The sequence below is a fragment of the Vigna radiata genome, chromosome 10 (assembly GCF_000741045.1).
Source record: "Vigna radiata var. radiata cultivar VC1973A chromosome 10, Vradiata_ver6, whole genome shotgun sequence".
Classification (NCBI taxonomy): Eukaryota; Viridiplantae; Streptophyta; class Magnoliopsida; order Fabales; family Fabaceae; genus Vigna; species Vigna radiata.
Genome location: NC_028360.1, coordinates 15583766 through 15594937, shown reverse-complemented (window position 1 = coordinate 15594937; position 11172 = coordinate 15583766). Strand labels below are relative to the sequence as shown.

The 11172-nt window shown below is 31.5% G+C and overlaps 2 protein-coding genes across 2 annotated transcripts; both read right to left on the bottom strand.

Moving 5' to 3' along the window:
* Positions 1-762: 762 nt before the first annotated feature.
* LOC106775437 (15.4 kDa class V heat shock protein) lies at positions 763-1857 on the bottom strand. The gene is made up of 2 exons (XM_014662563.2): positions 1652-1857; positions 763-1245 (listed from the first exon to the last, which is right to left on the bottom strand). Exons 1-2 carry the CDS (start codon positions 1791-1793, stop codon positions 980-982), a joined length of 408 nt encoding a protein of 135 aa, XP_014518049.1. The 5' UTR covers positions 1794-1857; the 3' UTR covers positions 763-979.
* A 1170-nt stretch (positions 1858-3027) lies between these two features.
* Positions 3028-5760, bottom strand: LOC106776145 (zinc finger MYND domain-containing protein 15). Its single transcript, XM_014663495.2, has 2 exons — positions 5485-5760; positions 3028-5292 (listed from the first exon to the last, which is right to left on the bottom strand). The coding sequence occupies exon 2, from the start codon at positions 5240-5242 to the stop codon at positions 3347-3349; it is 1896 nt and encodes a 631-aa protein (XP_014518981.1). The 5' UTR covers positions 5243-5292; positions 5485-5760; the 3' UTR covers positions 3028-3346.
* Between the last annotated feature and the right edge of the window lie 5412 nt (positions 5761-11172).

The following is an 11172-nucleotide window of genomic DNA, read 5'->3' as shown; positions in this document are numbered from 1 at the left end:
CAAATCAATTCAAATATTTTAAGTATTTTTCTGTTATGTGAATATTTGTGTAACTATGTTCAAATAATATATATAAATTAAATACTTTTTATGTTTTATATTTGAATATTTTTATTTTTTTTAATTTTTATTTATTGTTTATTCATTTGTAAAGTATGAGAATAAAAAAAGTAATAAAATATTTATAATTTTGATTATTATTTTTTAATTTTTAAAAATAATTTTAAATTATCAAAGTGTGGTTGATTAACTTTACAAATTTAATAAATACTTTGGTTTTATAAATTTTTATTTAGTATTTTAATTTGAAATGGATATAATAATAATATTTTTAAAAATATTTAATAAAAAATGAAGATAATTTGATAATGTTATTTTTTTTTAAGAACTTTTTATTATTTTATAAAATTTAATTAATTTATATTGAAATAATAAAAAAAACAAGTATGTCATTGTATACTAATTATCCAGGGGGTAAGTTGGCAACACGCCCTGGATGTGATTCTTTTCCTAGTGGGAGAGGGACATGAACATATTCTATAGTTTAGTTTCCTCACAGTACAACTTGATAAAGATAAGATATCGATTAGGGGACCCAAAAATATCTGCATCTACTTGGGCCTGTTTGGATTGGTGGCAAGATTTTTTCAGTTATAAACTTTTTATTAATCAACAACTCCTTAGCTATCTACAACATTCAGTGTCCATCTATCTTTTTCTAAGTTAGGTAAAGTAAGAACAACACCAATTTAGCTAAATATCTGTGACTTAAAATCTTGGATGTCACATTTGAAAACAACAGAGAACAAATGGATCATAACTCAACACTAATTTTGTACACAATAGTCACTGAGATAAGAAAAACATGGCCTAAAAATCATGCAAAGCCAACTTAACCAATGTTTCATCAAGAAGAAACCAATCACATGCAATAAACAGTATATATAGCTCCTAATTATAGCAAGAACCCTTTCTTCATTCAAGCTGCTCTGGCTAGAACTTCCAAATTCTCAGACACATCAGCAGGGTCAATGTAGAAACCTCTTCTAATTGATCTTGGAACTGTAACAGTTAAAACTCCATCTTCATACTTAGCAGAGATGCCATCGAGATCAACCCTCCCAGGCAGCCTAAACTTCCTCTCAAACTTCCTTGCAGGTTCTGTGGATTCGTCTACTGCTTCAGTTCTGATTATGAGGTACCTTGAATCCTCAACCTCCACTCTCAGCTCCTCTTTCCTCACACCTAACATGACAACCAAACATCAAATAAACAAATCCAGTTCAAATATCTTGATGCAAATTATAAGACAAGCCAAAAGAATTTAACTTTCACCTATAACCTATTACAGAACATTGGTGGTGTGGCTCAGAAATTATCAAAGGAAACATACACTCGAGGCACCCAGAAAGAAATTGAGACAACACAAATTCTGATACTACACAGTTTATGTCAGAATTTCTGCTTCCTTTTTGGTGGTCGTGTGCATTTCCTCTGATAAAAATCCTTTTGAAAAGTTAAATAAATTTGTTTATATTCAGTAATATAAAAATCCTTTACCATAATTTAGAAAGAAAGAAAAGGAAGATACGATTAAAGGAAAAGAGTTTATTTAGTATTGTTTTGGCACATGGGTAATTAAGGTGCTTACCAGGGATGTCAGCTGAAAAAATGTGAGACTGAGGGGTTTCTGTCCAGTGGACATAGTTTTGAGGGGTGAAATTGTAGGGGAAGAGAAGGTGAGAAGAGATGCAGTATTGCCATGGAAGGGAGTTAGATGTTGGGAACTCCATTGTGAGGGAATTTGGAGTTTCTTTTCCCAGATGATTTGGCTTTTGTGGTGTTGGTCAAAAAGGATATATAAGAGTTGGTTGGTTTATATTTACAGACAAGTGGCCAACTTGGAATCATGAATTCAACTTGTCAGAGTCTGTCTGATCACTGCCTTTCAGATTAAAAAAAATCTACAAATCTAGATTAATTAAAATTTTAGATGAAAACTAGTATCAACTGAAATCGTGTCTATATATATATATATATATATATATAAACCCTTTTTAATAAATTATTTCTAAAAATAAATTTTATTAATAGTATCAGACAATTAATTCGTCTTGATAATCGACTTAAAATATTGTGAAAACATTAATATAAAATACTTAAAGTAAAAAAATATCATATAAAAGATATTCACTCATAAGAAAAGGAGGGGAGGGCAAAAATGAATGAGGTTTTGATTTCATGCATCTTTCCAGCATAATCAAGACTTAAAGGAATGATTATTCAGTACTCATAGAGTGATTCAATTACTTTAAGGCGGCCTTTAGGTATATTGATTAGGGTTTTATTTTCATTGAATTCTTATGCATATTTATATTAATTAATTAAACTTAAAAAAAAAAAATACCTGGATCATTCACTGATTGAAAATGTCAATACATGATCTTTTATTTCAGTCTGAACCATACAACAATTTAATATAGTTGTAAGCATACAACAACTTGTAATACGTGATTCACTTATATCGGCCTCACTTCTCAACCGTAGAGAACTTTGAATCCTCAATCTGTATAATGGAAGAACATAAACATATATTTATTTTTAATTTAAATTAAAAACAATTAATTTTGAACTGATTGAGAATATCCTTACTTTTCCATTTTTAAACAAATTAAATTATTAAATCTATAGTAAACAGAGAAAATAAATTAGTTTTTAGTGGGTTTTGCTTGAAATTTTGCATTAACTAAGGATATCATCCAGAATAACCCATCTTGATGCTCTGAGATGTCCGTGGTCTCTAAAAAGCCATACCATTAACAAAAAAAACAGCTCCAATCATCGTAACGTGCTGTTAGTTATTAAGCATCCCAATTCTATTACAACAAAAGGTATTGACAGAAACTTTTTCCCATGCTCTACAATTTCAAATATCAATTGGTTATTGTCAAAATGGATACTTAGTTTATTGGTAAAACTAAAGTTAAGAACGTCAATCACATATACTTGATGCAGTATAAACATGAATTTCATTGGATAACTCTTCCGACATTGCTTTATTTCTTTCCAGAACAACTTGGTCACAATCATATTAATATACCCAAACAACTGATACAGATTTCAATGTGATAAGAGGAAAACAACCAAAGAACTCAGCCCACTCGAGACCCAAGATACCAAACAGAATCAATATAATAAAACAACAAATTTTAGAAGGATTTTCTAGTTTGTTGTGATGTTCAACAAATTGCATGACAGCACAGAAAATTTGAAGTTGGCTGCAATCTTAGAATGCGTGACAATGACAATAGCTAGGCACTTGTTTTTGGAATTTCTAGGACTGCATTCAAGTATTGACCCCGAAGACAAAACCATTGCTGTATGAAGGAAGATTGAAAGAAGCAGTGAGATTTTTCACAGGGGACCGAAAAGGATTTGGAGTAACCGGATGCGTAATGTGCAATCCAGCGTTACGAAGGACTTGCTTAGCATTTACACATGAAAGTTCAGATTGATCAGTGAAGAAAGCAGGCACCCCCAGTGATTTGATTAAATCAATAGCTCCACCCCAACTAGAATAGCTATCTAATCTAGAATTTAGAGCAATGACAACATGTGGAGAAGGTAGGTATGAGGCTTCCACCTGATAAACACCCCTTACAAGATTCACTCTAACTCTGCTACCTATTCCTGAGGTTGTACCTGACAAATTTGTAGGTACTTCTGGTCCCACCATCACTATTTGTACATTGCCCAGTCCATTAAGCAAGTGTCCTACTTCTGCAAATGCTGGCATCCAATCCAACTCGCCTTCAGGTCCAAGGTAGTGGACAATCACCTCTTTCCCTTTCAATATAAGGTTCTTTGAACTTATATTAAGAGTAGTTAGTATGTGATACACAGTCAATGGATGCGAGAGAATGTCGGCGATTGGACTTGACAATGGAAGTGAGCGAAGGTTGTAGTACTCGGACCAACCAGAGAGAAGAAATGGACTTGAGATGAAGTGGTTATTAAACGGAGAATCATGAGGGTATTCAAATTCGTCAATTCCACCCCATAGTTCCTGCAGCCCCCCTTTCACAGGAAGGAGACCAAAAGGGCAATGTGAATAGCAACTGCATTTTCTTCTCCACATACCCTTCTGATGGATTCCTAATGATTCAAGCCACTTACAAGGCTGGTCAGCAGAACATGGGAACAAGAAAATCATTATAGCCAGCTCTTCTTCCCTCTCCATCATGGCTTTGTAAAGTCCACACATACTTTTATGCGTGCCGTTCCAATGCTGCTTCTGGCAAATTGAACTGCAGTAAACAACTGCTCTACACCGCCCACAGCAAAGAGACTGTTCTCCGTGCACTTCTTTCTCACACATTGCACACTGTCTCAAGCCAGTACCTGAGTATGCTTTTGTGTCATTGAAAGTGTCTTCCATAGGTGGTTCAACATACTTGGTGGGAGTAGAGCCAGCACTAGCACTACTAGATCTTTCTTCATATGCCTGACCCGGCGGGTGGGAAATAGTAACAGCAACAAGGTCATAACCCCCCTTGGCTACATCTGGAGGCCATTGAACATCAACAGTCTCTATAAAAGGTTCAAAAGACACCACTGTGGAATACTTTGGACCACTTTCCCTGTCAACTTGAAGTAAGGAGTGCACCAGGGAAATGGCTTTCATGAATGCATAAACAAACCTAAGCTCTTCGATGGTTGGATTTCTAAATCGAAGATCCCCAGAAGGCGTGCATCGAGCAACATCAATAACAGGAAATCGATCTGACCCCGATGCTTCCAATGACAAAGACTTGATCATCTTCCGATTGGAAGGGAACATCAAATTCTCCACTTCGTATGTCACCCTCAGAACCTCGACATTTGGAACGTGAATGGTCTCTCTAGACCCTAACATTTTCTTAGCATCATTCTCTGACCTAAACATGTAGAATCCAACATCCCCTCCATCCCCTCCAATGAACTGAACACAAGGAAAAGGTTGTTTCTTGCCAGCCCAATCCGAATCTTTCCCAACCCGAATGCCAAAGAAGTGAACCGGTCGTAGCCTCTTCCACGGTTCAGTTCTATACAAAGCCGCGGAAGCTTTGTATACAGATTTAATGAAATTTGGAGCAATGCCATCCACTCTCATCATGCAAGTCCCAGATCCAGGACCAAGACCAGGACCAGACCCAAACTGCTCCTGAAATCTGTTGAACAGACTCTTCAGATGCAAATCCATTGTCTCCCCAAATGNTCAGATTCTTTTCCCTTTTATGCCCACTATTCAATCTAGTGAAACTAAATCAGTCAACTTTCAGCACTTGAAATTAGACAGTGGTTCTGATTTCATTTTCAAAACGAAAACAAGTGAAATACAGCAATTCTAAAACGGAGAGCCCAGGTTAGACACGCTCCAAATTGATAAGCATAAAAGGAATTGGAAACCTAAAAATGTGAGAGTTGGAAGAAAGGTGTTTTTACATCAAGGGAGCAGCCGATGGTGGTGACAACTGCAGCTGTGAGACATAAGCGACCTGATAAGGGGTATCTGCTTCTACCATTCTTCAACAGTTTGAGTCATTGTTGAACTCCCTAATTTCTGGTTACAAAGAACTGGGTAAAGCGATCAAAAGATTTAACTGCGAGCCGTGTGATGATTTTCAATGTCACAAAAGAAGCGATCTGAAGACCAAAACGAAGCAAGGAGCCAGTCTAGATTCTCTGCTGATTTTTTTTTCTTTTTTTTTTTACTATTTTCTATTAGCTGTATTAAAATTCACTGATCTAGATATTTTTAAAAAACTTTTTTTAAATATATGTTGAAAGTACAATGGAACCAATGAAAAAATTGGGATTGAGGAACCAATCACATTACTCTTCTTTGTTTGTCTGGTTTTTGGTCCTAGATTAATTTTAGGGACAAACAATATAAATAGGTTTTGCATTTAATTAATTAGAATAAAATGCAATTTTTTTATATATTTTTTACACTTGGAGTGAGATAACATATTTAATAATGTGTTGAAGTTAAATCTCTTATAAAAATATAAGAGATTTAACTTGAAAATCCATTGTCTTTGAAAAGACTCTTTGTTAATCTTGAAAGGATTTAATAACTCCATTTAGAAATTAAATTAGGAGTAACAATAAAGAGTGATTATAAGTCCATTTGTAATCCATTGTAGGTTGGGTTCTCTCCATTTTTATTTTTGTAAAATTGTTTATAGATAAAATACAATTAAATATTTTTATTTACTATTTAACGTATTTATCAATATAAATTTATATCTATTTATAATATGTTTTAATATTTTTTATAGTATAGTTTCTTATTTGTTTGAAACAAATAATAAATTATTAACTTTTTTTATAATTATTACCACTTTATGAGAATAATTTTTAATAAGATGTTTAAATTTCTGATCTAACTAAACTGTACCGTTCCAAATATAGTACATCTTGAATCACTCAAACAAAAAATCAATTCATATATATAAAGAGCTATTGGAGCTGTATAATATAAAATATATATAAAGCTATGCAAATTATTATACTTTAATTGCTTATTAGAAGTTTTTTCTATTTTTTAATTCTTATATTTGCATTCTCATCTACTTACTTATAACATAAATTATTACAAATTATATGTTATACACAAAACACACACAAAAAAAAATGATAAGCTAATAATTTAAAATTTATGACTATAAAATAAAACAAAATAATATTTGCAGATACATGTTTGAAATTTTTTAAGTTGTGTGTCTAAGTACTTATTTTTGACTTTTTTCGCCTTTTACTCCATTTATATAACTGAGAAGTTACATGCAATACTTTTTAATGTCAAACTCAGCTTCCTAATATCAAACTCGCGTTTAATCAGCTTTTATAGTAATTAATGCATAATAAATGCAATCATATACCACTTTATTTTAAACTAATTATTGTTGGTGTTAATCTTAGAGAAAACTAGTAAAGTGATGGTTGTATGGTCTACCACATGATATAACGGTACGACCATACACTACACTTTTCAAAAAAATACAAGTGACATAAGACATACAAGCTCATCTAGCATCGACATATGTCTATAACCATAAACACAATCTCTAGATGGCTGGTGTATTGACTAGTGTCATGATATCCACTTGTCATGCTCAATCATTCTTACTAACTCAAGAGTTATAGTTGTAATATGTTTGGGTTTCTCCCTATTTATATAGCATGGTAGGATAATTTTAATGTCTCATTTGAGTTCAACTATAGTCACCACTTTAGATATGATCCTTTGTTGACTCTCAAACTAGTCATTGTCATCAATGTGACTTCAATTACTAATAAAGTCAGGATGATCTCACATCTACCTCTGTTATCAATACACCCTACACTAAACTCAAAAAACATGGTATAATTATCTCCTTCAGAATAATGACTTCATCTTACTAGTTTTATATATCTTTATCCACGATAATCATTACTGATATAATATACATAATCACGAGAAAATTAGCCAACACAATAAATAACACTTATTTATCATTCCTAAAACACTTACTTTTATGTCAAATATAAATACCACAAGAATACACAATAACTATAAACTCATCAAATAGAATCACTCTTCATAAAAGATAAACCTAAAATATAACATAATCACGAGAAATTAACTAGTTTAACAGCCAACCTCAAATTAATAATCTCACCAGTCAAGGTGAAAAATCGTGTGTTTAGGATCACCTTTCAAATATTTAGCTTCGTGTTGAAAAATAAGGTGGAGTCCAACACCCCACACCTACCACTAGAGATGATAATGGGTTAGATTGGACGCAGATAATGGGTTAGATTGGACGCAGATAATGTCTACCCAAAAAAATAAAATAAAAATCACTTCTTACCCGCCCCATTATCCGTCATATACTTATTTAAAAGATACTTGCGAGTATTTTAGAATCCACATATACCAATGAATATCCACGAATATTTAAAAAATATATATTTTATACATTTTTAAAATAAAGTTACAAAACAAAATATAACATAAATTGAATTAACTATAAAAATAAATATATTTTTAATTAAATTTAACATAATAAAATATAATTTAACTTTAATTTTAATTAAATTTAACTTAATAAAATATAAATTATTTTTTTTTTAATTTTTTGCAATATTCGACCCGTTTATAAGCTAATATTAAAATACTTGTTATCTACGAGTATCAACTATTTGCTACAAATTTTATATGTAAATAACCACAAATACGAGTATTTTTTTATTTCATCCCTACCTACCACATAGGCTCAATTATTTGAACTTTCCGAGGATTTTCAATCAAGAGTTGAGTCCAACAATCCTTTTATGGCATCCAATGATAATAAGACAATGAGCTCATTGACTTTGCAGCACTAGTGGTACCAGATTTCCGTCAGCAAAAGCAAAATGGGTGGTCATTGCATGATTAACATCTGACAACATTACAGGACGCTACACTAGAAAGTTGGATATTTCTCTGAGCTTTCGTTGAGTAATTTGATTCTTCCTAGCTATTATTTGCTTAAATAATTTTATAAAACTACACCATAATTATATTTTAGCTTAAATTTGATCAATTCGACAATAGTAATGCCTTGTCATTAATTGGTCAATATTAAAGTTAAGTTTTCAGCGAGTTGATTTTGTTTGATCAGTTTGTTATAGTTACATAATCTTAAAAATGTTATATGATCAGGTTTGTTTTGAGAAGAAATTTTTCACTGCTCGGTTCATAATTAACTGATTGGTCATACCGTATAGGTGACATTATTTTTTTTTCTTTTATTTTGTCACTCACTTTTCATCTCAACTCGAAAAACCAAAATCTTAATATATATATATATATATATATATATATATATATATATATATATATATATATATATATATATATATATATATATATATATATTTGTGTATGGGTTTGCTAATACACGTACGTTGTTTTTTCAGTTGATACATTTTAGCAATGTGTACCAGATTTTAGTAGACAAAAAATATCCTTATATATCATGGATTATAAGTTTTAAGGTTAAAGATATTTTAATAATTTTCATTCTCAAAACTAATAAAAAAAAACCCTCCAAACCCTTACTCACCTCTCTCATTCCTCTCAACCCTTCCTCTTTCATCTCTCTCACTTCAACCTTTTCTTTGTCATCCCTACTGCAGCTCCAATTGAAAAAATCAAAACACTCGCCCAACCCTAATCCACCTTCCTCACTTATCCAATTTGTTTCTCTCTCATCTCCATACTTTTTCTCCCACACACAGCAACCCACGACACCGCTATTTGTTGCTTTTGATCTGTTCGTTCATTTGTTTTTCACTTTAATAACAAAATAATCAAAAGGAGTGTTATAAGGTTATTCATTGTATCTTAATATGTTTATTTATTATTATTAATTTTGTATTACATGAAATTACTTATTTCAATTTCATGTAAACTACTCACACTAAATGATAAAAAAATGAACATCGTTCAACGCAGTTATTGTAGCCATAAATGCATCTTTCATACACCGACCAGAATAATCCATCTAGAGTGGCACCAATGGTAGACATGTTTTACTGCTTTCAATAAGAAGAAGATTTTGCTATGTATGTTTAACTATGCATAAACTTTATATCATTCTTTTTAATATTTATCATTAAAAAAAAGTCATTTATACACATCAATACATAGATTCAATGTATTTTTTGATAAAAAATATAATGAAATGTGGTGTAAATGTGCAGATGATGCATGTAAATTTTGTGACTTGTGAATGTTTTATTTATCGTGACTTAATTTAAAAATGAAATTTAATAATAATAAGAAGGAAAAATATATAATAGAGCCCTCTAATAAAAAATGAACATCAACATCATCAATTATTTTGTTATTATAATGGAAAACAAATGAACAAACAGAGCAAAAGTAACAAATCGTGGTGTCATAGGTTGTGTGTGTGGGTGGGGGACAATATGGAGATGAGAGAGAAACAAATTAGATAAATGAGGAAGATGGATTATGGTTAGGCAAATGTTTATGATTTTTTCAATTGGGGTTACAGTAGGGATTTGTTGTTTTTTTTAGTTTTGAGAAAGAAAATTATTCAAATACCCTTCACCTTAAACTTAGAATATACGAATGTATTTCTGTTTACTAAAACCCGATACACATGCTAAAATTTACTAACTAAAAAAATTTAGCATCCAGAATATATAAAAGTATTTTTGTTTACTAAAACTCAATACACATTGCTAAAGTGTATCAACTAAAAAATAATGTAAACCTCACACACACACACACACATATATATATATATATATATATATATATATATATATATATATATATTAATAATTTTGAAAATACTTAACGATAAATTACAAACTAACCTACGTCTTAATGGTTTAAACTACCTAAAGTAGTCCTTTTCTTATTAATTATGGGTTGCACGTGTTATTTTATGAAGTCTAGTTTGTTTGAGAACATAAAAGAAATAATTTACACATACAACACAAACAACAACGATATATAAACTTAAAAATCGGAACCTATTAAAATAATTTGATTGCACCCTTAATATTTTTTATAATTTTGTTTTGTATGTAAAGGTTCAAAAAAAAAAATAGTTATATTTTACATTAAAAAGAAAATGGGGATAAAAAATTTAATTAAGGTAAAAAGGTTTATTGGGTCCTAGTTGGAGGTAGCCAGGCCCATCAGACTATTGGCACATGACCTTTGCAGGGGTCTTTCTCCAAAAGTCAGTTTCCCATTCTGCCAAATTTTCCTTTCTCTCTCTAGAAAACAGAAAACCCTTTTTGCCCTAAAACATTTTCTCTGTCTTCTCTCTAAATTCCCAGCAAATTTAACCGTTCAATCTTTGAATAGGTGGTGCTCAAACGTTCACCGCGTCGAAAGCTCCGTAACGGACCGAACAATTTCTTGTTTCTACCGGTAAGTCATCTTTCCCCTTTTCTCCACCATTTCTAGAACTAGGGCATTTCTATTTTACTAAATGCATGTCACTAGAAGCGTTCTACTTCATATGTGTGTTAATTTCTAGCATAAAAAGCTAATTCTATCGTCATTGGGCGATTTATAGGGCGTCTTTAAAATTGGCTGTGAGGAGCACTGTTTAGGGC

Coding starts and splice junctions, on each gene's coding strand:
- LOC106775437 (XM_014662563.2), bottom strand. CDS start 1,793: ATGGAGTTCCCAACATCTAACTCCCTTCCATGGCAATACTGCATCTCT. Junction 1,246..1,651: donor TTTTTCAGCTGACATCCCTG/GTAAGCACCTTA, acceptor TTGTCATGTTAG/GTGTGAGGAAAGAGGAGCTG.
- LOC106776145 (XM_014663495.2), bottom strand. CDS start 5,242: ATGGATTTGCATCTGAAGAGTCTGTTCAACAGATTTCAGGAGCAGTTT.